Source organism: Diceros bicornis, chromosome 5, assembly GCF_020826845.1.
Source record: "Diceros bicornis minor isolate mBicDic1 chromosome 5, mDicBic1.mat.cur, whole genome shotgun sequence".
Classification (NCBI taxonomy): Eukaryota; Metazoa; Chordata; class Mammalia; order Perissodactyla; family Rhinocerotidae; genus Diceros; species Diceros bicornis.
The window spans coordinates 15,207,270-15,234,113 of NC_080744.1; the positions used below are offsets into that span (position 1 = coordinate 15,207,270).

The 26,844-nt window shown below is 43.0% G+C and overlaps 1 protein-coding gene across 1 annotated transcript; it reads left to right on the forward strand.

Annotated features, from left to right (window-relative positions):
- Positions 1 to 269: 269 nt before the first annotated feature.
- EGLN3 (egl-9 family hypoxia inducible factor 3) lies at positions 270 to 26,221 on the forward strand. The gene is made up of 5 exons (XM_058540746.1): positions 270 to 943; positions 20,021 to 20,140; positions 21,711 to 21,847; positions 23,578 to 23,651; positions 24,507 to 26,221. Exons 1-5 carry the CDS (start codon positions 587 to 589, stop codon positions 24,536 to 24,538), a joined length of 720 nt encoding a protein of 239 aa, XP_058396729.1. The 5' UTR covers positions 270 to 586; the 3' UTR covers positions 24,539 to 26,221.
- Positions 26,222 to 26,844: the final 623 nt, after the last annotated feature.

The window sequence follows — 26,844 nt, forward strand, 5'->3', positions numbered from 1 at the left end:
TGGGATCCAGGTTTTCAAGTTTGTTAAGGGATTTTATGCAAAACATATGCAAATCGATAGCATTCTAAAAATTCCGTCTGTTCTCCAGCCCCTCCCCTCGTCACAAACAGGCGAGGCAGGCGCCGGCCTCGCGGGGCTCCGCGCGGAGCGCTAGACCCGGCGGGGCTGACGGGCCGGGGGCAGGGCTGTCCCTGGGGCGGGCCCGGGGCGGAGCCTGGGCGGGGCCGGTGACGCGCCCAGTCGGCCGGCTCCGGGGCTGGACCTCAGCCTCTCCCCGACTCGGGCCGCCGCCGCGCTAGTGGTGGCTCCGCATCTCCAAAAGGGGCCCTCCGACTCCTCGCTGGGCCATTCCGGCGCCGGGTCGTGGAGCCCCGCGCAACTCCTCTGGTCCCTGAACGGGATCCCTCCTCCCCAGAGTTGCGAGCAACTTTCCTCTCTCCCTGTCGCTGCGGTGGCTCGGGGACCGTAGCCGCCGCAGGTAGCTGAACCCGGGCCACGGTCCCCGCGCCTCGGCTGCGCGCGCGCGTAGGTCGCTCTTTCTCTGGGTGCACGCTGGGGGACTGGCGCGCTCGGCTCTGCGGGCGAGATGCCCCTGGGACACATCATGAGGCTGGATCTGGAGAAAATCGCCCTGGAGTACATCGTGCCCTGTCTGCACGAGGTCGGCTTCTGCTACCTGGACAACTTCCTGGGCGAGGTGGTGGGCGACTGCGTCCTGGAGCGCGTCAAGCAGCTGCACTGCAGCGGGGCCCTGAGGGACGGCCAGCTGGCCGGGCCGCGCGCCGGCGTCTCCAAGCGGCACCTGCGGGGCGACCAGATCACGTGGATCGGGGGCAACGAGGAGGGCTGCGAGGCCATCAGCTTCCTCCTGTCCCTCATCGACAGGCTGGTCCTGTACTGCGGGAGCCGGCTGGGCAAATACTACGTCAAGGAAAGGTCCAAGGTAAGACGCGCACGGGCGCCCCGCTGCTGCTGCAGCCCGCGGGGACCAGGGACATTCGGTGTCGGTGGTCTGTCGCCTTCGCAGGGCTGAAAGCGAACTGTAGTTTTTAACCAAGAAGCAAGAAGTCAGTCTGATTCTCCCCTTTCCCATTCTCCTCTGAGCGAAAATCCATGCTAAGGGTCTCAGGTGTATAATTATAATGACCTTTTCTGTTAACTTTGAAATAATGGCTCTGGTGGGTGGTACAAGCCGGACAAGCGGCGACTTTTTGATCTGATTCTAAGACATGGAGGTTCTCAAAGGTCCAAACGACAAACAGGGTATTAGAAACACTGTGTATAATCTGAGACACACGTGCACTCATGATCTTAAATGTCTACTTAAGTCACCTAATATTGCCCTTTCATTGTGTTCAGAGCAGATGCCCACAAAAGCACTCTTAAAGAATTCTGGAGACAGTGTGATTTTGCAAAGTGGCATTTGGTTTGTGAAGTTTGGCAGGTGCAGAGGAGTTTGACCTGTGAAAGAGTCAAGCTCCTCTTCACTTTTGAGAGCTGCCCTTGGCTTGTTGCACCCGGGACACTATTAGATCATTTACTTGACTGTGAAAATTCTCTGCTGGTACTGAGCCCTACACCACCAACTTCGCTTTCCTAACTATCCGTTGATGGGAAAATCCACTCAAAACAGCCAGGTGAGTGATCAGGAGAGGGTGGTCAAGCACCTCGGGAAAGAAACTGTGTTTTTGTTCTCATCGCCAGAAGTGACTCCCTGGGTGGTAATTTATCTTGGAAACGTTTCCAGGTAGATTGGCAGAAATATGGGAACACGTAGTACCGTGATGTTGGTGCGTGTACATTACTTTGGCATAGTCGAGCTAATCGGTGTCTTTCTACAAATGATAATCCAGCCAGTTTTCCAGCGGCAATTCTGAGTGATTTGCGGACTGGTCACGGGGGCACTCAGAACTGTAGAAACTTTCACTTTAACACAGTGAGGCAAAACATACTAGCATGAGAAGGAAAGTGAGCAGTCACCTATGTACCCTTCTTTAACAATATTTGTGGTATTTCTCAATTTAAGATTGATCCTGGGATAAAACATACCATTGTTGTCTCATAAGCTGAGAGGAACGCTCTTTATTAAGTGCAATTGGTGAAGACTGGAAATGTGTAGAGATGAAGGGAGTGGGTGAGTGGAGTAGGGGAGAAATAGATTGCTGCACACCTTTCAAGCCAGGAGGACATGAATAGAATATCTGAAAGCATCGCTATTAATCAGACGCAAAGCAAGCAAATGTGAAAAGAAAATGCTGCTTTCTAAATTTTACTTTGATTTGGGGAAAATTCAGAGTTAGCTGGACTCTGTAAAAGATTGACGTTAAAGTGTTTCTTTACTCTTCTTCCATCATTTTGGTGGTGGATAAGAAAGCCTTTTGTCTCAATTAGTTTTATTTTGCATTAAATGACCTTGCCTGTCTTGAGGCGGGGCGGGGGAGGGGAATGACTAGCCTCAGTGTTGCAGAGGTGCTCAGAGCTTCCAACCCGGAAGAGCAGATGGCTTCTTATCAGTTTTTTAAAGTTTCTTTTAAACAAGTGGTAGGAATTCCACATCCCCCCCACCCCCCGCCAGCATTCTAGGAACAGAATTTGCTCTGAGGGAAGTCAGAGTGAATTGGTAGAAAGAGGTCACTAGTATTTGAAAGTTAAGTATTTTTATTGAGCTTTGACTTAATAGACAGTGGTAGGGTTTTGGGCTAGAGTTTAACTCCACAAATTGAATGAAAAGCACTGTGTACGTCTGGGAGGGAAGAAAAATGATCTGTAGATACGATTCTTCAATTATGGATTATCTTCCGGGTCAAACAAGTAACTTTTCAGTTAACCCTTTCAGAAGGTGACTGTAAATCGAAAAGAGAAAATTCATCTTTTGTCCACTGAAGAGACATCTGCCTATACCGAGATTTCCAGCTTTCCTTTGGTAGTTTTGGCACAGAGCTCTTCATTCCTGCCCTTTAGAAAGATCACCTCTAGATTGGGATATTCCCTGGCCAGCTAGAACCAAATGCAAACCAGGCTTGAGCAAACAATTATTGTAGTGAAAAATAAAAAGAGTTTGATTTGTTTGTATAGAGAAGTCTCCTTAATAATGTTTTGTGGCCTTAGGTCTCTTGTATGAAGTTTATTACTAAAGCATTGTAGAAACGCTTTCCAGATTTATATTAGTTTCACCCTAATTTAACCTTCTTATTTATTTCTCTTCCCTCAACTGAGTGCCTTGCTCTGTGCTGCTTGCCAGAGTAGTGATATAGACCTGGTTTTCTGCTGCATCCTTCAAGCAGGTTTTCAGTAAAAACTAATTTTAAAAGGCAGAATTTGTACGTTTATTTAAAAAATTTATTTGTAACTTCTTATTATGGAAACTTTCGAACATATGTAAATGTAGAGGGGCTGGTATAATGAACTTCCATCACCCATTTTCATGCACATTTATTTTAGACCAGTTGTTTTAAGGTACTTTAAATTTCTCGGGGTTATGCTTATTAATGTATTGATCCTAATTGAATATTTTTTTTCCTAGACTTTTAAATGTCATTGAATAATGTAATCATGCACTTTATCTCAAAGAAGCAAAGGCATTGGGAATAAAATAGGAATACACACTAGATCTAAAATTGAAATTGTGGAAGCTTATGGAAAGCAATATTAAAGTGTTCCCCCTTGCTGCCAAAAAAGTTGTTACTGGTCAGAGTTTATCTACCTCCACTTTGTTGGAGAAAAGTCCGAGGGTGCGGAAGCCCCTCTGGGGAAGTAGTTTCCTATAATGTACAGCAGTATGGCGCCCCCTAACTGCAAGCATGATCACTGCTTTCAGACTATTAAAAGATTTCTTATCTGTTAACTCCCTTTTGGAGAATTTAGACCGTATCCAAGATAAATATTGGTTATAATTTGCTCCTTTTGCTGTGGCTGCCTAGATCGGGAAAATGGCTGTTTTCCAGAGAACGTGTAATTTACAGAACCAAAAGTCCTTCTGCTTGAAGCATAGCACTGTAGACTAGCCAGTATTGTAACTCCAATAATACTAGCTACCTTTTCATAAGCGGTTTGCTCTGTCTGGAACTGTGCTAAGCACTTTGCAAACACTGTCTGTCTGACTTAGTCTTCAGAACCACAATCTTCAGCAAACTGAGTGATGAAATCATTTGCCCAAGGTCACAAAGTGGGTGTAAGAGGCAGTTTATAGGGGTTTAGGGGTTTGGGGTTACCAACCTTCTGGCCTTAGGTCAGTTGCTCAGTTTCACCAAGTGTAAAATGAGGGATAATAATACCTTCAAGCTTTTTAGGTGAAGGAGCATTAAATAAGATGATGTACACAAAATTCTTAGCAGAATTCTGAGCCTTCGTAAATGTTATGAGGCTGTAAGTGGGTGATTTGGGATGGAACCGAGTTCTGCCCGACTCCAGAGTTTGTGTTCTTGACTGTTATGCTCCTGCTTCTCATCCGTGCATGTATTCAGCAAGTGTTCACTCAGTGCAGGGCGCTGTGCAGGGGCTGGGGACACAAAGGTGAGCAGGCATGACCCCTGCCTCACGGAGCTCGCATACACACGTACTTTTGAATTGTAAGATCCTCTAGTTCACACTCGATTAATTCCGAGGCTTAACAAAGAAAAGGACAAAACCCAAACATTGAAGCGGGTCAGATAAGTACATTTGAGGAAGAAAACGGAGTGCTGTGCTAATGTTTTGCTACTGTTATTTGCAGGAAAAGTATTTGTTAACAAGGTTGGTTGTTAGGATCCCTGACTGGAGTGGTTCTGGACAATGGGGTGGTAGGGGCTGTATTGTGAACAGACAGGTGAGTCCTCCCCTGGAAACAATACAGAGACATGATGAAACAGCGGTAAGTTATGAAGAAAAGAAAATGTGTTGCGAAGCGGAGAGTTTGTTCCTTTGCCGTTTAGCAATAACAGGTTCAGCCCACCCTGGTCATGTGATGTCGGGAATATCCATTACTCAGTGGACCTTATCGTGGTTGCAAACTACTTCAAGCAAAAGTGGAATAATGTATTTGGAAGATCAGGATCTCCCTCAGACCCACGTGCAGGATATGCAATCTGGGTTCGCAGAAGGCTGGAGCAATGAACTGGGAACCAGAAAGTCCTTCCCATCCAGGACCCCTGGCGTGTTAGTTCTGCCTCTGGCCCCTTCTGGCCTCCCTCTGCTTCTTTGCCTGTGCTTCTCTGCTTTCCCTCCAGCTTTTGCTGTTTTCCATGCACGTGGCTCAAGGTGGCTGCCCCCACAGTGGCTGCTTCAGCCTCAGTTTGAGATTCACAGAGTCTTGATTAACATTCTAGAATCCCTGTTTTCACTCCCGGGGAGAAAGTATGATGGTCTCACCTTGGCTCAGGGGATCGATCAGTCTTGGTTGAGAGTGGGAGTGGGGCATGTAGAATCATGTCACAAATGTCGTTGCCGGGGCCTGTGAGAGGTGCAGTTCTAGAGCCCGGGGTTCTAAGAGTTTGAGGACTAGACACCATAAACGGTGTCTCCGCAATTCAAATCTTCAAAATCTGTCTGTGAATGAGGTATTTTAGGGGGAGGTGGCACTGAGTTTGAAGCACTGGAACATCTTTCTGTACGGATGTGAGGTTTATTCCTATAAAAGGTTTTGTATTTAAAAATAACTTAGCTCTTGGAGGAAGGAAATTAATCCAAGGAAATAATTTACAGAATGCAGCCTCGGTGACAGTGAAGCAAGTTTCTCCATTCGGTAACTTTTCACAGTGTTCTTTGTCTATTTTGTTGAATGATGCTTGGGAACAAAGAAAAGAAGGTGGGGGGTGTGTGTGTGTGTGTGTGTTTATAATTTCTTTTGTTCAATTTTGGGCCATTGGCCACTATAGGACAACCTTATCTCCTTGCAGTGAAGTGGGAAATCAGGAAATATCAATTTAATTTATTCATTCACAAGTCATTAAATGTCTTCCACCTCGCTGACCTGTACGTGAATGGGGGAAAGGAGATGGAATGTGATGATAAAACCATCTAAAGAATAAAGGGATTAAGAGGTACAAACTTCCAGTTATAAAATAAATAAGTCATGGGGATGTAATGTAGAGCATAGGGAATATAGTCAATAACACTGTCATAACTTTGTATGGCAACAGATGGTAACTAGTCTTAGCGTGGTGATCATTTTGTAATGTATATAAATATCGAATCAGTATGATGTGCACCTGAAACTAACATAGTATTGTATATTAGTTATACTTCACTTTAAAAAGAAAGCAAGCTGAAAGTTGAGTGGTATGAAACAGTTGTCACCGACATTGCTTTCTCTTTTTCTGGTTAAACAGTCTGATTTTACACTGATCAGTCATTTTTGTTTCTCTTCTTCTTTGGATTTTCTCCAGTTTCTCTATTTACTTAAAAATGAAGTTACCCAAATTATACAGGACTTTAATAATACAGGTTTTTAGAGCTGGAGAGGTATCAGAAATCACGTCTATCAGTCCCTCAATCATTCAGCAATGAAGTCATTTTTATGTTTGGAGAGACGAAGTCTCAAGAAGGGACAGGAGTGGGTCTTGGGCCTGAGCAAAGGTGCTTTAAAGAGAGGGGCTTCCCTGGCTGGGGTTGCTCTGTAAGTCAGGTAGACTGGGAGATGGGGGTGGTAGGTTAATTCAGCTGCATCAGCATTTTATTTGGGAATTTTAAATATAATTCTGACTTGAAATTGATAAACACCCTTAGGTGGAGTTATGTCACCTATCTGTGCATTCGACTTTTGGGGTGTTATGAATTATTTCCCTTTCTGACCTTACTCAGCTCAAGCAGAATTTGTATATTCTTCCCTGATTCCTGACTCTGGCTAGAAGAATTTCAAATTTTGTAAATAACAAGCAGCCTCACATGTTACAACTCCATTCTGAAAACGCACTGTGTATGGAAGACTTCTCCGATGAGCTTCAAGTTGGGGGTGGAGTTTAACCCATAATGAGCAGAGCACATCTGAGAAGCATCTCCGAGCACCCCAGCACCCTGCGTGTCAGGGTGAAGCTCAGGGCCCCTCGCCTGTGGGCCGTGTTTGCTGCTTTGGCAAGACCTCTGCTTTTGACTCATGTTTGCGGCCTCCAGTAAATTATGTGGCACTTTGACCACCAAGGAGCAGCTTGCAGGTCAGCACTATGGAGAAGGTTATTAATACTTTGTTAATTATGACAGCAACAGACTTGATGATTCCTTTGTAGCTGTTAACTAATATCGCTCTAAGAAATGGGTGTCATTTTTCTCTAGTGTTTGTCAAAGGTGCATGTTCTGACAGTAATGATAGTTCAGATGTATTCTGCTGGGCAGTTGCCAGGGGTGCCCCGAGGGTGGCCGAATCCAGAGGCACTGGAATTGTAAATGCGACAGACAAGTCATTTTATGATGCCAGATTAAGGAATTCGGCTTTGGCAGATGGCCAGGAGCCGTTGATTTGGCTCCGATTCAGAGCTATGTGTCTGTTTGCCAAGCAAGATTAGTTAGCCTGCTTCATTATACGTAGAATGGTACCCCGTTTCCTTCGATTATTTCCATCTTAAACCAGTATCGAACTTACCTTAATTTTGTATCTTCCTTTGATACTCATTTGTGGGTGAGTTCCTATTCTTGTTTGGGGTGAGCTGGTAGCGACTTGAGTGTTGTATTTTTCACCCCCTGTCCCCACCCAGTCCCGGCCTCACAGACACATGGGTTTGCAGTTGTCCAGTGAAAGTTTTCAGATCCTGTGCTGGATTCATGCGGTGCCTCCTCACCGTGCCCTCCCTGTGCAGTACAAGGTTCAGACCTCCTTATTAAGTCAAGCCAATGTTTGATTCTTTAGGAGATACGATGATCAGCGTTTCTCGAGTTCTGGAGTAAATGTACCTGTCTCATATTAAATATTATTTTTCCTTCCAAAATGAGGCCGAAATACTATTACCACATAAAAATAATTCCAAAATACAAACATTCAAAGAATATGATGTAATCTTGATTATTTGCCAGCGGGAAGCAGACAAAATGAAAAACTCAATTCCAGGTGTCAGTGACATCTATTTTTGGTTCTACTAGGGGAACTGGAAGTTGTTTTGAAGTATTCGGAGTAATACTCTTGGATCTGAGCACTGCTCGGAAGGAGTAAAGGTAGACTGTTTTCAACAGTCTGAACATCTTGTAGAGCTGGCTCTATGTTCTCCAGACACACAGAAAAGACGCTGCCTTTGCCCCTCCCTCCGCCTCCCCTCCCATTTCCGCTCATCTGTCTAGTCAAACCTGAGGAACGATTACTTAGAAATCTCAATACCCCACACAAAATTGACAGTGAGTCTTTTTTTTTTTTGGATGGCTTCTTTCCTATTCATATTGTTTTGCAGGTTAATTTGAGTGATTTGAGTGGATAAACAAAACCTCTTTAAAACACAAAATATTGAAGATTCAGGCAGGAACGTGCAATATTATTGGTCAAAATTTGGCCTATTTTGTGCTGTTTTAGCTTTGTTGTTTTGTTTCGGGTTTTCTGGGATTCACTGTGGAACCTCAAGTTTTGTCTTTTTTTTTTTAAACTAAGTTTTGTTTTGCTTTCATAGTAGAAATCCCTGAGGAGGGAAGTATTTTAAAGAGACATCCTTTAACCACAAATCACCTGCCTTTGGTTCCCCTTCTCCCTAGAATCCATTTTTATGTGCTTTTGCCTGAGTCTAAGTGATCCAGAACCCAGCTCTGATCATGTAGTCTCTGTGCTTAAAAAAACCCAACCGGGCTCTCTCCCCACTGTCTACTGTACATGCTGTGAACTTCTGAGTGTGTCATTTAAGGCCCTCCGCATCTGACCCCATCTGACCCCATCTGACCTTTCTACACTTAATCTCCCTCTGATCACCTTCCTTCCCTCCCAGTCCCTGAACTGCTAGAAACTGATTGCCAGGCCCTCTGAGCTTCCCATTGTCTTCTCTTCAAAGTCCATCTTCGTGCCTCCTCCATGAAGTCTTCCCTTCTGCTCTCTAGAACTCCATGGGTGGCTTAATCCGGGCCGCCCCGGTACATTTATTTATTCGGCTGCTTACCCTGGCCCCCCTTTACTTATAAATTCCTTGAAGGCAGAGACTATTAAGCTTGATATATACTTTTAGTGCCTTAACAGTCCTTTACAATTCATAGGTGCTTATTAACTTAATTTCGTTTTCAAAAGGAATTTTGATTTCAAAGGATGTCAGGGTGTCAAAAAAGCTATAAATATTTTGTTAGGCCAAAACAAAAGGTTTTGCAGCATGGTCCTGATAGTTTGATCCCAAAATGTTTAAATATTTTATTACATTAACACGCTATGAGGCACCATCTCAAAGGAGGGACTTTGTCTTTGTAAGGTTTTTTCCTCAGTTCTGAAATGCTCTGCTTGGCCCTGGAAAGGACCGGAGTCACAGGTGGATCCTGGCAGCTCCTACATTCAGGTCTGGCTCAAGAGAAGCTAGAGAAGCTGTGGGGACCAGGAGGCTAGAGCCCCTGCCTCTGGTCCTAGCTCAGTCCCCAGCAGGCAGTATCTCAGGACCATTTCCACTTCTGTAGGAATGAGGTTGATTTTTATCTGTAATTTTAACTTAATTTCGTCAGCCCCTACTGCTAGGCACTAGGATGAACAGGTTACCTTGTATTTCGTCTCACTGCCATCTTGGGCAAGTCAGTTCTCTGGGCCTCCCTTTCCTCATCTATAACATGGCTACAACAATAAGGATCCACCTCCAGGATTACAAGGAATTAAAGGGAAATTGAGACTAAATTTTCATCTGAGAGGGCAGATAGGTGCGTTCAGTGCCTCTTACTGGATTCCCGAGGAGAGCAGACTCCACCAACAGTCACACCCCAGCACTGACAGGACAGTGATCCTCAGCAATGCTACAGAGTTACAACCGGAACGTTCCCTGCCGGCTTTAGGAATCACACTGCAAAGCCTGTGCCAGCAACCACCCTTGGAATTTCTCTCCCTTCCTGCTCTCCCTCCCACCTCCTGTACCTCAAATTAACTTGTGCAACTGACTAATTGCCCTTTACCTTTTCTCATTTAGGGAGAGGCATTGCACAAAAACTCTCGGTTTTGCCACAAAATAGCCATCGTTCGTAAAGTGTGGTTGTTGGACCAGCAGCATCAGCAGTACCTGGAAATCTGCTGTAAATGCAAATTCTTGGGCTTCTCCCCAAACCTAGTGAATCAGAAACTCACAAGTCCTCCAGGTGATCCTTATAGTTGCTGACGTTTGAGAACCACTAAGATGAATTAGAGGAGGCTAAATAGGGCTGGTGCTCAATCTTCCTACACTTTCTCTATTAGTGAGAAAATCAGAGTTCAATCAGTTGATCAGATCTGAGCTTATTCATTGCAAAAACTAAAAAATGCAAATGTTTTTAGTTCATTTGGGAAACTTGTGAGAAAAACCCACCATATGTTAGTATGTTAACTACACACACACACACAATTTTTGTATTCTTTTTACCAAGAAAGTTAATTTTCCAGACCCAGAATTAGAGCGGAATTTGGAATTGATTCTCTCCTGTTGTGTTGAATGGAGGGGAAAAATCTTTGTTAATGGCTCAGAGAATCGCTCCCATCCATGTATCCAGCAGTCCTGCAAGGAGTGCGAACTGAAGGCACTAGGAAGAATGAGAAAGAATCCTAGTGACTTTGGATGAGCACAAACTGGGAAACAGTGCCTTTTGAGCAGTCTCTCTGTATTGAGCATCTATTATGTGCTGACTGTGGACACCATACAGAAGCCTATGGTAGTTTCTGGCTGTCTGGCGTGAGATGGCTGCCTGAGGGAGGCCCAAGAAGGCTGAGGTGTGGGGCTCTGGGGGAAAAGCTGACACACGAATCCAGCCTGATTGGAATCAAAGGTATAACTAGGTCGAGGCTGGATCACAGCTGCCACTTGCCTTTTCCTACTTCTGCATCAGGGGCTTTGATTTCCCAGTTAAGTGTTTGAGCCTGTATTTGGTAAGCCACAAGAATCTTCTGAGAGTTCTTTTTCGCATTGTTGAGTTGAAGGAAGACAATTTCATTCATGGTCAGTCTGGAAATAACAGCACCTATTTTCAGTTAACAGTTTTTCCCTGATATTTTAGAAGCAGTGTTGGGTGGTTGAAAGACCATGCTTAGTTCTATAATGTCCTGAAGTTACTTTTTGTCTCTGACTCTCAGTTACCACGTTTGTAAAATGGGGCTTATATCTATCTCGGAGGAACATGGGGATAATTAAATTAACCATCCCTGCGCCCAGACTCAGAGCCAGGCATTCCTTTATTTCTAGTTCTTTGCTGCTCCCGCAAATAGTTTGTACATTTCTCTCAGAAGAGCCTTTCACTTTCTACCCCTCTAAGAGGTCTTCTGGATCCCACCCGTCCTGTAAGCGGCAGTGGGTCCGTACCCAGCGTATTCTAATTAATGTGACTTTAGAAAGTTCTATATTCAGTGAATTCTCATTAATGTGGTAGGAGTAAAGTTAAGATGTCTCCTAAACAAGCTTTGCCCCTGAGTAAGGATAATTTATCCCATCCCTGCGAGTCCTTTGAATTTAGCAGGTGCTGCTCCTTGTCTCCCCACGGGAGAGACACTTGTGTATTTCCTTGAAAATTTTTTCTTCGTTGGTCATTTATCTTCTAACTTTGAAACAAGTCTGAAAACCTGGGCTGGTGTTGACCTGAGCTCATAAGGAAAGGTCGTGGAGAGGCTGACTTCCTTCCACAGAACCCCGGGCAGGCGGGGGGAGGGCAGCCTGGGGATGAGACTTGGGCTGATTGTAGACCAGTCGCATCTGAAGCAGATATGGGCCCTGCAGGGGCCACGGAGAGTTCAGAGTGGGGTTGAGCTTGTGCAGTGGGAATAACCAACAAAGACACCGTGGACAGCTAGTGCTTAGGGAATCAGATACTTCAAGTAGAACTGAAGGTAGTTCCCTCAAAGTGGAGTGAGTTGGTTCAAGTTAGACATTACATCAGCGCCCTGGTAAATCACGATGATGATTAAGGCCTCACACTCTGCAGTCAGACTAACTGGATTCGAAAAGGCAAGTTACCTAACCTCCTTGTGCCTCGGTTTCCTCATCTGTAAAATGGAGATAATAGTGGTTCCTGCCTCTTGCGTTATTAGGAATACTGAATGAGGTCATATTTGTGAAGCACAGAGAGCAGTGTCCGCAGTAGTAAGCACCATACCCATGTTTGCTCCGTCAATAAACGTGCCCACTGAATTTCATGAGTTCTAATTTTAACCAACTTGCTGTGTGTCATTTCTTTCCTTCAGCAGATAGATTTTTTCCAAGTGCTGAAATGCAAATGTAAATATAAGATCTGGTTTCCTGGAAAGTTCTTTAACTTTATTTTTTCCAGCATAGTTGCATAGTGTCCTAGGTTAAAATTCATTGGGAATTGCCAGTAAAGTGTTTTCCTAGTTTCTCTTATCTGAAGACTATTGGCTTCAAGACATTTTTCTTGACGTTTTGATGGGTGACTATGTCTTTTTGTATATTACTCATTAATAAAATCTTGTCTCACCAGTTGTATGTTAGTTATCGTGGAATCCCTCAAGTATTTTAGGATTCATTTCAGATGAGAATTTACAGACAACCATACTTAATTCTCTGACAGTCCTGCAGTCTCAAACATTCCTTTTCTCTATTAGCCTCAGAGCTTTTAGAGAGCTACAGGTTGTTTTCTTTTTCTATTAAGGCTGTTTCTCACATCAAAAGAAGTTAAATATTGCTAGTCTCTACCCCCATTATTGCCTTAAGGATTACTCATGAATGTGTTTTTTTTTTTTTTTAATAAGAATAAGATAGCTTCTAGGTCCCTGTGATAACTTCCAGGGTTAATGACTTCTCAAAACTTGTGAGCAGTGTGACTCAGAGTGGGTGGCCGCTGCTCACCTTCCCCAAAACCAGGAAATTCAATGTGACCATATGTATGAAGTGCCACCTAGCTACGTGGGTCCTTGGGGAATGGCAGCTGTTACAGGGATTTGGGGAAAGGTATCAGAATGGATGTGATTAGATGCCTGTTTTAACGTCCTTAACCCTGGGCCTGGCTGACTTGTGCCTAGTTCATAATTGCAAGTCCTTGTTAAAACATTTCTCTGGTAACTGGGGTAGTGATGGGGGCGAGCTCTCCTGTGCCGGTTCCCTCTGCGGTCTGCCCCGCGGTGTGCTCTCGGGTGTGGGCTGGCTGCCACCCTCACGCAGCGCACGTAGCCCTGTCACTCAGCCGTCACCCCGCTGGCCGAGAGCCAGGCCTCCCCGGGAAGGGCCGCCTTCCCAAACCCAAACAGCCTGCATTGATATGTGGATGTTCCCGGGCTTGTTTACTGGGCTTAATTGCAGGGCTCTGGCTGAATCCCCTCCAACGAGAGGAATTAACCACAATTCAGAAAGGAATGATAATAGTCTCTTGAATTCCTGGCCTTTGAGAGTTTCAGTGGCTTCTTGGGGGAGGGTGATTCACTCAAGTTCATGCACGAAGTGCAGGATCCCCTGGAACAGAATCTTGGTCTAGAACAATTAGACTACACTCCTGTGAACGTCCTGTGATTTTATGCGGAGTGTGGGTGTGTGTGTGCGCGCTTATGTCTGGGGCGGGGGTGGGAGCCCAGCTCTGTAATGTAAGAATCTCAAGGAACTATTATCGCTGAGCTAGGAGAACTAAATAGAAGGTTCCAGAGTCTGGGTAGTTGTTGATGTTTGTTTGGATGAACTAGGACCTAGGTCATAGTAGAGTGAAATGGTGAAAAGGTCTACCTGAGGACAAGTCTTCCAGTGAAGACGCACCTTCCTTGCCCTTCTAGGCATGATGCTCTCGCCTGACCAGGAGGGACTGGTAGACCCACTTCACCAGGGCAACTGAGAGTGGGTTATACCTTCTTACTTTTCATTTTCAGAATTACTGAAGCTCCCGCATTACTACAAAATTCAGGTATGGGGGGAGGAGGATTATTGTTATGAATTGGAGGTGAGGTTTTGTGTGGCAGTGTTCTGGGTATGTAGGTTCAGGGAGAGGAATTTTTAGTGTGGATTTAGGGCAGATGAGGAAGGCAGAAGTAGTTCTTAGTGTAGAAATAGAATAGGATAAAACATTTTAATGAATGACTTGGGGTTTGTTGAAAGGATTGCTTACCTGCCAGATATCTGACTTTCCCGCCTTCTAAATCTTCTGAATTGTCTGGTCAGATGCTGAAACTTTGGGAAGGGCAACAGGGGTAGCTGGACATAGCTTGTGTTATTGCCCACCAAATCCATATTTCCCATTTCCCCCTTATTTTGTCACATCAGTCTTTAACTAGAGGCACCAGGAGGAAGGAAATAGCTAGGCTTGCTCTTAACAAGTAAGATAGATAATAAGCAAGATGCTAAGATAACCAGTAGTAGTTTGCACGAAGTTTTCTACTTTTTTGTCAAATGCACTCACATAATCTACACCTAATTTCTTTATGCCAGTCTAGGTTAAGTCAGAATGAATATATAAAAATCCTAAAGCACTTCTTATGCTTCTGAGCTGTTCATCATCACATGAGACCTTACTTTTTTGTTCAACTTCATAGAAAGGATGGGACGGGCAGCAATGTGAACTTTGTTCAGTGATGTTTTCTTGAACTCTTGGAGGAAGCTTTGCATAGTTGCCATCATCTTGTAAAGATGCCTTGTGAATATTGTACTATGGGAATTTAAGTGACAACAGTGGGTCCCACAAGGTATCCTTGAAGATTACACACTACTGAACAAGGAAGATGAGGAAAGGCTAAAGCAATAATTCCAGTTTGCTTTCCATATCCTCTGGATTTAAGTTCCTTGCTCCTTTGAAGGATTTTTGGAGTTCTCTTCTCTCACTCCTTCTCAGAGCCAAATGGAAAATAATGGAACATGACATTTTGGCTTAATTTATCTTTAGATTTTTTTTTTTTAAAGAGCAAAACTTGCAAAGATCATCCCTCTTCTAATTATTCTCTTACTCCTGCCTCTCCTATGGTTTGAATAGCAGTTTGAATACTTAAAGATTTTTTGTTTTTGTTTTTCTTTTTAAAGGCACACTATATGTGCCTTTTTTCCAGTTACTAACACTACCCGCGCCCCGCCGTGGGACCCCTTCCTCAGTGGATGCCTTTATGAATACAAGACGTAAAGTGTACAGTCATGGGGCTGCCCTGCTCACTGTTCACATTAAATGTATGTGTTAACATATGTGTGAACCCAAACCTCCCCCCAAAATGAGTCTGGGAGTATTTTCAGCTCCTCCACCCACAGCTGACTAGAAACATTGGCAAGTTTGTTACCTAGGCTGTTGTCACCGGAATATAAATTAGACCTATTTCTGGCCAGAAAACTTCAGCTGTTACATTCTCCACTGTGATGAGTTGCTAGGCTGTTTCTCTAAGCTGAAGAAGGTGCATGGTCTTGTGTATTTCTTCTCAAGTCTTGACACATCTAATTCTCTGTGTAGTCAGTGTCTTATGGAGAGAGGAAGGATCTGGGATCCCCATTGCTCTGTCTAGAGGAGACATGAGGGAAGGGCTAGAGAGGAGGGAGGTACGGAGAAGGCATGTGGAGTGTGGATGGTGCTGGAGGACGAGGCTGTGCCTTGGGGACAGTGTGCATCTGAGCCCGATGAAGAGAGATGGGAAAGGTGCCCACTTGTAGCTCAGGAGCTATCGCAGAGTAGCCTGACTTCTTAGGAGACCTCACACAGTGATCTCAAAATTCAACCTGATGTATTTTTTTGTGGCCTTTATTTAAAACTTGGGATCAAAAATATTCAGGAGGGTTTATATACAAATCTGGTTCGGTTGCCTGCTACGCTCCTAAAATCTTGAGATTTTGTAACGCTGGGCCCTCACTGCAAAGGGCAGCAAATTCCCTGGTGTGATAGCATTGCACACAGTTTAGAGTTCTGATGCATATAAACCTGATTGGCTTCAATCATTTATGTTACTCGCCAATGCCCAAAGCTGTTTGAGTTTGCCACCGTGGATTTGAATTTACAAAGCACTTAAGTAGAATTGGATCCCTGAAGAGGAGAGATTCTGAAGCCCCAGGTGGGGAGAAGAAACCCAGCACATCATCAACTTTAACAATAGCTAATGTTCACCAGCATTTGGTGTGTGCAGCCCCTGCACTAAGCATTTTAATGGATTATCGCCTTAGTCCTCATAAACCCGTTTTACAGATGAGAAAACTGAGGTGTAAAGAGGTTACAGGTTATTCTGTACTTAGGTTACATTTTATTCAGAGTATGTTCTGCTCAAGATCATTCATAATTCAAAACAAATCCTTAGAAAGATTGCCTGGTATTTCTGCTCAGCAGGCAGAGGGGGCTCGCATTTGACTGAAATACCAGTTTAAAGGACACTCAACCAGACAGCTTTGAAGTTATGCTATTCTTGACAAATTTTCAAAAATGGATTCGCGTTTATTGCAGATTTTGCAAGTAAAATGAGAGCATTAATATTTTAATTTGCTGAGTTAAAATTTCGGTAAATACCACTTTGTTATAACTTGTTTAAGGTCAAGTCACACTAGTGAATCTGACTGCAAAGTCATGAGAGATGTAAAAGACAATTCTATAAAAATCTCTGTTGTTGATTGTTATGAGAGAAGTGCTGAGTCTCACTGGAGGCTGGGCTGGGGCACTTGGACCCCCTGCCCACCTGTGGATCTAAAATGATCGTCATTGCAGGATGGACAGTGGAGGTCGCCAACACCAATTTTTTGAAATGGATTATACATGTGATCAAACTGTGGTTGGTTTCAGTCAAGAGCATTCTGTTTAGGCATTGGAACAGAAATCCTGGACTTTCATTTTTCAACTTTACCTTTGGGATTAATGAGATACTGTTTTTTATGAAGCCAGCTTAACAGTAACTGTAGCAGAACCACCGATTTCTACCTGTGGCATTTGGGGAGTAGATTTTGTTACTTGGATTTGGCAGTGTATCTGTGTACATCTTCAAAGAATCCATACACATTTCCATTTCCAGCCTGAATGTGGCCGTCTAGGTGTCGGGAGCACACATGTCTGGTCTAGAGCCAGCTTGGGAGTCTGGGAGTGTTCACTCCTCTGCTCATTTCCTTTTGCTACAAAGCCTTGGAGAGGCCTCTGGGGATGATGGAAGGGGCTCCACGGTGGGGTCAGAGGAAGGAATGGTGAATACATAAGGGGACATGTGGATTTATCTGCATATCCAAGAATAAGACTGTATTGTATGTGCTATTGTAGGTCGCACTAACATGTTATTAAACTTCAGTGAATTTCAAATATAAATCCAGTCAAGAAGTTTTGGCAAATAAAAAGTCTATAATAGATGAGACATCCTTCTGATCCTCCTGATCAGTGTCAGTGTTATTGCTTGGCATATTTATCACATGATAATTTAAGTTGTCTGGCCCTGTTCTTACTGTTCTGAAGCATTCTCCTCCTTTATACACTCTAAATCCCTTCCTAGACTTGGTGAGGTTTAGATAGCAGAGCAGTTGAACCGATCAGTTTCCGGGGTGTGTTTCTGCCCCGTGCACAAATTGGCACAGAAATGTGTGACTAGTTGTTGAAGTGGGTCTAGCTTCTCAGTGCATCCTTAGCCTACTGGTTTGGGTCTGTGTCAAAGACCAACAAATAGTTGGGAATGTGCCCAAGCCAAGACCTATCTCCTATGGCTACTGTCCAGAAAACACTGATAAAATTGGCCTGTGTGGTTTCCAGAGGCCTGCTGAGGCCCACAATGATTTCCTTTCATTGTTTCAAACTGGGTGCTGTGGCTTCACGAACCAGGAGAGAGGGTGAAGATTCACTCTGGCCGGAAAAATTCTCTCTACTCCTCTCCCTTAAGCAATCAGATACTTTGCTGATGCTTAGGAGTTTTATCCTATTAAGTCCCCTGGAATGCGCTAGCTCCTTCTCTGTGCATTTTGTAGATGCTGCAATTGGTAAAGGCTGTACTGTTGTGAGTTTGTATATATTTTTTCAGTGTTTAATCTAAGCTGAGTCCTGAGGCAGATAAGTACTTCATAACGCCCTAAGGAACTCTGTTGCTTCTTTTGGGGCTGATGCTTAGATTGAAGCTTACATCTTCTTGGGCTGTCAGAGGCCATATAACTAAGCCAAGCCCCTCTGTATACAAAAGACACCGAGCCTGGGTTGGCGCGATTAGTTGCAGAGTGAGCTAGATGGCAGGCATGCAGACCACTGACCTTTTCTTAGAGTGGAGCTGTTTAAGAATGTACGATTGTGTAGCGTTGATGGAGTACTTTTTCTTTTCAAGGCTTCACAGTGGGGAGAGGCTGAGATTGTAGGGAATCCAGCCTGTAATTGTTTGTGGCTTAAGTGACTTTCATTATTGGCTCAGTGGTGGCTCTTAGAATCCTAATAGCTGCTTCCAGGGATGGGTAATTCCCTCGTCAACCTAGGTGACCTCATTTATTTCTTCTTCCCCAGTTAGGCCCATCATTTCTGTCTGCTACCTATCACCTTTCCCCAAGCCATCCTTTGCTTGGTGGTACCATCATTTGTTAAATCTTGATTGCAGTAGCCTCAGAATTCCACCTTCTGAAAGATGTTCACGCTAACTGCCTAACTTCAGCTCTAAGATGACATTGCATTGACATTTTAGATGTTCAAAGGCAGGATGTGGGGATTGCTAGCTGAATGGGGCTATAAAGTTTGAGAGATATGCTAATTTAAGCTTTAAGGTCATTGCAGAGCTAAGTTACCGGTCAGCCTTATTATTCTAGTATGCAATGTGTCTGACGCCTTTAAAGCTGCATGCCTAGTTCATGTTGTCATGCTACCACACGGAGTGACTTGGCACCCACAGCACTGAAGCTGATTCATGGAGCCACTAGTGCATTGCTTTGGGCCTCTACACGACTGATCATTTTACCAATGAGACAACTCTGCTGTTTATAAGGGAAAATCCAAACTGGATTGCTACATGCATGTTTGAAGACAGGTTTTTAAATTTTATTTATTTTATTTTTACCCCAAAGCCCCAGTAGGTAGTTGTATGTCATAGCTGCACATCCTTCTAGTTGCTGTATGTGGGACGCGGCCTCAGCATGGCCGGAGAAGCGGTGCATCGGTGTGCGCCCGGGATCCGAACCCGGGCCGCCAGCAGTGGAGCACGTGCACTTAACCGCTAAGCCACGGGGCCCGCCCGAAGATAGGTTTTTAAAATGACGGAAATCTCTATTGATCTAGGTAGAATGTAAACTTACTCTTTAGAGGAAAGAGTCATTTGCTAATTCATTCATTTATTTATCAAATTTTAAACAGACACCTTCCATGTGTCAGGCACTGTTCTAGGCACTAAGAATACATCAGCAAACAAAACAGGAAAAATATCACTTTCCTCATCTTATATTGCCAGTTCTGGTATCTTCCCTGCACATATCTCATTCCTATAAAAATATTTTAGAAATAGGGCAGTGTCCTGTGAAAAGAACTAGCTTTTCACAATTTGCCTATTTTTCTCTAGTCCTTGCTATAATTTTTCCATGGAACAATTAGAGGTTTGTTACTCTCTTAAGAGTAATTCTCTGATAGTAATTTCCAAAAGGATCGTTAGTCTGGCTTTTTGCTCTATTCCTCCACCATTGTTCTAAGACGGTGGGTGATTTGGTGATTCAGGGGCCCTTGTTAAACAGGCATAATCCCTAAACTCCACACCTAGCAATTCTGATTTTGTGTGCCTAGGGTGGGAACCCAGAACCTGCTTTTTCAAAAAGGAGGATTGAAGAAAGACGGGGCATCCTAATGACAATGTAGATGGGTTACTATCTAAAATGTTCTAGAACTGTGGAAATATTGTTGACCCACTTTCCACTGGGCTGAGCCATAAGGTATTACTTGGCTGTTAATCTTATATGCTGAAGAGTCCAAATTTATGTACTGTACCTGCAGTTAAGAAGCCAGCAACCACCTATAAATGTCACATAGCAACCAAGGAGACTGTTACTCAGCTGTTCACCAGTGGGAGAAGGTTGTTTCAGCTTTGTTAACCAGCTTTCTTGGGATTTCTCCATAGGCGATGGTGGCTTGCTACCCAGGAAATGGAGCAGGTTATGTTCGACATGTAGACAACCCCAACGGCGACGGCCGCTGCATCACCTGCATCTACTATCTGAACAAGAATTGGGATGCCAAGGTACTTTGGAATAATGGGAGGAGAGTGAGGGGTTAGAAACTATAGGAAAGGAATTCAGATGACTTAGAGGAGGGTTAGGAGTTCATAATTCCTACTGATGAATCTTTTCCATTTTATATTTTCCTTTTTTCCCTCCCGAAGGTATTAGTACTAAAGTTGATGAGATGAAAATAATGGATATAAAGTTAATTTGATGGGGAGTAGGTAGGGTCATTATTAGGTTATGGGAGGGGTGGTTGATGAAGAAAAGATACTTATCAGTTTAGGAACGAGGATCAATTTTTTTAGTCTAATCCAGAGCTGAGCTGACTCTCAATGCAGAATAAGATATATACTTTTCCCTCTGACAGCAACATTGAGCGAATTCCACAAAAATAGAACTGTAGGATATAAAATCATCCCAAGCGAGGTTTCCCACACAGTCTTCTCTCTTGGGGTGATACGTCTCATTGGTGGCTGCTTGCCATGGTTTACTATGGTTTGTGAATGCCAGAGGCTTTACGGCTTATTTTTGTGTTTTGGAACATATAGATAGATAGAGAGATGAAGTCTGGTTCCTTGCTTACGATCATTTGTCTGGAATTTGTATGCTTTCTGAAAGTTAAGGATGATTTAGGAGTCTGAGAAGTCGGAGAACTTTTCAAGCTTATTTGGCTTTTGAACCTTCTGCACCTCCATTTCCTGTTCATTAGGGCAGATACTAATAATGCAAGGATATTTTATCTGGGGTCAGAAAAACTAAACCTGGGAAGCTGGTGAGTCAGTGACAAGGCTCGTCTTTTCTCCCTCTTTGGTAACATGACTGGAATATAGGCCTTAGTTGTCCTGTAAAATCTTGAAAGGTGGTGTTATAGGCAAGAGAATAAAGTTGTCAGGTCAGTGATAATAAATTGCAAAGTTTGAAATCATTCAACAAATATTTGAGTGCCTGCCAGTGCCAGGCATTGTGCTGTGGGAGGACATTGAGTATGAGGCCTGGATTCTGCCTTGGTGTGGTTATTCCAGTTGGATGGATTGGGTATACATGTAAAAAAAGTAATTCAAGGAAGGGAGTGATATACGTAATAAACGGTACAGATAAGGTAGTCTGAGAGTTCAGAAAACAGAGCATGTAACTTCCGACTGATGAGATCGCAGTGGAGCTAGAGGAGCTCAAAAGAAAGCTGTAAATTCTACTTGAAGGGGGTGTTCTGCGTGATGACTACCCTAGAAAGCTGTTAATATTAGATTGAACAGTATGAAATCGCTGGGGGGTTTTGTAGGTCAAAAACAGTCAAATACTGGCAATTCTGTATGATTTGACCTAATAGTACTCCATTTTGTATCTATGGGCTTCATGATTGTGGGGGTGGGAAGGCTTCATCTGGTCTGAGGTGAATAAAGAGGCATGTCTAGCCAAGTCTGAAATAAAATTTAGTACAAAGTATAAGGTTGAAGTAAAAATTTGGGAGTAATATACACTTGGAGTGGCGGTTGAAAGGTGACATTGTTTCTAGATGAGGCTGAAATATCATTGTTCATTAACTTTGCGTGAGGCCAGGAAATAATCCACCTGCTTTGTGGCCCTCAGCTACACGGTGGGGTCCTGCGGATCTTTCCAGAAGGGAAATCATTCATAGCGGATGTGGAGCCCATTTTTGACAGACTGCTGTTTTTCTGGTCAGACCGCAGGAACCCTCATGAAGTCCAGCCTTCCTACGCGACCAGGTAATAGCGGGCCCATGATTCCTCTTGAGAAGCCTCTTGTACAAACCCCACTTCCCAGAGAATTCTCTAAACTTGTGTTCTGTGCCTATGAGGGACCAACCACACTCCAGAGCTGAGAGCAAACCTGTTTGGAGTCAATAAAAATTAAAGAGGAAACTTTGGATTCTCTAGTATGCAAAACCTAACGTTAGTGTGAACTGTTAACACATTGTTTTCCATTAGGTGAGCGTACTGGATTCCAAATTTCCCAGAATGTTTTTCTCTTTTCTCCTTTCTCCTCCGCCTCCTTTAAAACACCTAGTATTGAGCTACCCCTAGAGAACGTTGGCTGTCACTGATGGGGACTTCTGTCCCGTTAACTCTGGATGAGTTTACAAGTTGCTGGTTGCAAGCAGAGAAAGAACCTTGAGAAAAGAAAGGAATTTGTGCTGACTTCTTTTCCTTTTTACCCTTTACTTAGCTTAAAATTGGTTTGGGCTCATTGTACCCATGTTCCAAGAATTGGATTTTTAAACATCCTTTCTTTGGATCCTGCCTGGGAAGATTTTCAGAGTAACTAAACAACTTGGTATTGTTTAGTATTAATCTAGAAACTCTGGATATAATCTAAATTTCGAATTCTGCCTCCCATTTACTTTTGTTTTATGGCCAAAGCTGTAAACCAGGCAGTATTGGAGCGCTCTGGATGCAGCTTGAATTAGGAATAGCTGTTGGGGACAGGGAGGGAGAACTTGCCTAGAAGGATAACGACTAAACCTTAACAAGCCGAATTAAATTAAAATCACCTGTGTAAGGCGCCTAAGCCATAAATGTCCCCCTCCAGAAATCACAGATCTGAGCCCCACACAGAGTTGCACAGTAAATGTCAAATTGGAATGTGCCCTAGGTGAGCAGGTAACTAATTCTACCACCGGAGCCTGCTTGTGGCTTGTTTAAAGGGGCACAGTAATTGGACTTGGTCATTTGTGCCAGAATTCCCTTGTTGTTCCCAGTCCCTTGATGATCGGAGTCACAGGGGAAACATTAGCAAATGTTGATGGGAAGTCCTTGAAAAAAAATCAAGTGCTATCGAAATTCCAGTAGCTAATAATAATTATAAAATGAAACTTTTTGAAAACTCACGCCCGATATGACTGCTGTTACAGTCTTTCCCATAGATGGAATAAAGCAAATTAATGGGAATGCAGTAGAAGGCTTGAGGGTGGCCATCATTCCATTGCATCTTTGCCTCAGTGTCCAAACCTAGCGAAAGCAAGCCAAGAGTTTTAAGGGTTCTGTAATTTAAATAAATTGTTCTTCAAAGCTTCACCCAGATGTCACCTCCTCTTCTCTGTGCTCTCCCCACCAACTTGGGTCTCCCAGTCTTTGACAGAATGTCTTTCTTTTAGTTCTTCTGTGTAGATTATCTTGACCTGTTACATTATTTGTTAAATCCCCTGTCTCCCCTGCTAGAGCCTGCGTTCCTGGGGGAAGAGGCAGATGTATTCACATGGTCATTTGAATTCCCATTGCCCAGCATAATGCCTTGGCGCATGCTTGGAATTCCTTACATGTTTTATTACATTTAAATAGAATTGAAACCAGAGAAGTTTATTTTAAATTAAAATTGGGTTGGACTTCTAATAATAGGGAACACTTGAAATGTTGGCTTTACAAATGACTGATGTGAGATTAAGTATTTTTTATTTTTTGGTAATATTTTTAAACTTATATCTGCTTATGTTTCACAGATACGCTATGACTGTTTGGTACTTTGATGCTGAAGAAAGGGCAGAAGCCAAAAAGAAATTCAGGAATTTAACTAGTATGTGTTTGATAATTTTCTATGATTTTTGATCAGATCATTCCATTTTATATATATTCTAATATACTCTGTTCAGTCTCAGCTGTGGCTTAGCTTCATATAATGACATCTTGATGGGCTTAATCCTGAAGCCTTGGCCTTAGCTCTGCTGGAAAAATCAGAAAACATGCAAAGGACTTCCCCTGTGAATGTCCACTGATTGGTGACAGTTTATAATAGATGAGAAAGAGTTAACTTGTTATCATTAATGTTTACCCATCAAATATAACATTAAATTTTGCCCATGATTTTGGCACATTATGAAGGAAATACAATGGAACCCAGGTATAATGGTTAATTTATTATATTGGTGTGGGACTGTGACTTCTAATATAAAAACTGGGCTCATGTAATGTAAACTATGTATGACTTAACACCATTCCTGTCCCTTCCAGCCAGTGTTGTAAGGCAGCATTTCCCAAAATGTTGCATTGAAGCACTAGTGCAGCTAGTCCTGCCAAGTTGCTTTGCAAGAAGGTAAATTCCTGGTCTCCAAAATATGGGAAATGTTACATACTGTATCCCTCTCTTGAAGAGTTACAGTGCTCCTTGGCGTATTAATCGAGAAAAATGAATCTCAGAAATCCTTCAGAAAAGTCATAGGTCACACTGCCTAACCCAGACCCATTTGGACCGCGTACCTATTAATACCAAAGAAAACACCCATTGCTGAGCCCTTTGAGGAGGCATGCTGCTCAGCTTTGTTCTGCAAGATGGGAATTATTTACTGGAGGCTTTTTTTGTGACATTTGTGACATTAAACTCATCAGATCTGGCTCCTTATCCCCTTCATTTTCTTTTCTGTCCCCAACGCAGGGAAAACCGAATCTGCCCTCACTGAAGACTGACCGTGCTCTGAAATGCACTGGCCTCATTCATTTTCGTAATGGTTTCTGAATTCCCTTTAAGAGTTGAGATCCAAAGAAGGCCTCTTCAGTGACTCGGTGACAAGAGCCCCTGCTACTGCTTGCATCATTCACGTCCCTGTCTTGCGAATGGTACTTTGTGTTTTCTTGCCAAAACCTCATCCACCTTCAGATGCTCTCTTTGCCAGATGAACTCATTTGCTAACCCCAGAAATACCTGCAGACGACCTAGCTGGCCAGCGGTTTAACTGATAGATTTGGAAATATTGGCCATCAAAAGAAGAGCCTGGAAGCATGGGCGAGGGAATGAATCCTACTTGCACTTTATGTACACTTCCTGATTTGAAAGGAGGAGGTTTGCCAAGAAAAAAAAATGGTGACAGATGCCACCGAGAGGCATCATTGAAAGCCTTAACAGCAGGAAACAGAAATTTGTGTCATCTGAACAATTTCCAGATGTTCTTAATCCAGGGCTGTTGGGGTTTCTGGAGAATTATTACAACTTAATGACATTATTACCTCTAGAAAGGACTGCTGTCATAGTCATCAATTTTTAAGTATCCTGTGGGTAGACACTGCTTTTTCTGGTCCTGCAACCTGGACTTTCTGTCTCTGCCTCATTTTGCTGAGAATAGGACTTTCTGATCACAGATGACAACACCATTTATTTTCTGTTTTTACTTCTTAATTGGAGAACCTAATTCCCCAGAAGGAAAAACTAGACATTAATTGTTTTGGTGGCTTTGTTGAAATGGAATTTGAATTTAAATCAAAGGGAAAAAAAATCTACGTGATAGTTTAGAGTCAACAAGCTCTGAGAATGGTGTCAAAAGACCTGGCTCTACCGATATACAATAAACGTGTGCATCTAGAACAATGTGGGAGTGGAGATGGAGTCGGAAATGTGGGCGTTCCTGTTTTTAAGTTTTCCTTTTTAAGGAGCTCACCCTTCTTCTTGAACAAAATAGGAAAATAACAAAAAATAGGGTGCTGTATTTTAAAAAGGAAATGGAAATAAAATAAAAATTCCTGAAAAGCTGTTTGAGTTCTTCCACATTTTCTGTCCCTGAAAGCCTTTTTTTCAACAGACTTGACTCTCCAAATCCACTGTGGTTGGCAGTGTGGCCAGAATCATGGAATTTGCTAGAACTGTGGAAGGTTCTACTACTGCAGTAAGCACAAATTCCGCTGCCTCAAGAACTCTATCGAGTGCCTATTTTATGAATGTTACTCTTCCTAGGTTTCAATTCCATTTTCATATTTTTTAAATCCCTTTAATTTCTTGCTTGAAAATCTCATGGACATTAAAGAACCGGAAGTATTTTCTTTGCCCTTCGCATATGTATTGACTTTCCAAGAAAGAAGCTTAGTTTTTCCATTTCTAGTTTTGGAAAGTTTCCAGATGAGACTTGTCTTCATTCTCACGACTGCTCTATTTTTTTTCCACAGTGCTTATCAACTTCTAACTTACTATGTAATTTACTTATTTATTATGTTCATTGTCTTGTATCCTTCCTCTAGAGTGTAAGCACGATGAAGACGGGGATTTTTGTATGTTTTTAATCAATGGAATGTATTCCCAGCACCTAAAATAGTGCCTAACACACCTAACCCACAGTAAGGGCTCAGTAAATACTTGTTGAATAAACTGGCTCTCCTTCCTTAGCGTTTTAATGGTTTGATTCATTTCCTCCGTCTTTGGCAGGAAGAGCTTGCTAGAATTTTTGCACACACATATTTCTCTCATCATTGACTTATAAACTTAGGCTCAGAGCTTTAGAAAGCTTGGGACGTAGTGTCATTTCATATTTGTTTACCTGTTTGAACAGGTCATTGACCACTATGAATCTGAAAATGGAACAAGGAAGAATTCTGCCCTTCGCTCCCCTGGGGCTGGAGGAGTAACATAACCGTAGCTTGAGATAGGTCAGAGGACATTCCTCCTCTGGAGCAAGTTTGAAAAACTTCAATAAGAGAGAAGAAAAGGGGGTTGTTTCTTAGGAATTTTATATTCTGTAAAATTGTAGCTAAGTTTTTTCCACAATTACTAATGTCATGAGAATGATAGTGACAATATTCTGAAAGAATATCATGTTGTTCCAATAGTATATATCTTGTATCTTTCATTTTAGTCAATATTTTGACTTGCCAAAAGATCTGACCTCTTCGGCCTTGCTTATTCCTTCCAGACAAAGGTCCTATAAACTAATAAAGTATATAACAAATCAATTTTTAATGCACTGATTTTTCGTGGCTGACTTTGAGTCCTGGAAGATGATCCTGGAAAA

Excerpts from the sequence above, each read along its gene's own strand:
- EGLN3 (XM_058540746.1), top strand. The coding sequence starts at position 587 with ATGCCCCTGGGACACATCATGAGGCTGGATCTGGAGAAAATCGCCCTG. Across the intron at positions 944-20,020 it reads ACGTCAAGGAAAGGTCCAAG|GCGATGGTGGCTTGCTACCC; the intron begins GTAAGACGCGCA and ends ATTTCTCCATAG. Across the intron at positions 23,652-24,506 it reads GAAATTCAGGAATTTAACTA|GGAAAACCGAATCTGCCCTC; the intron begins GTATGTGTTTGA and ends TCCCCAACGCAG.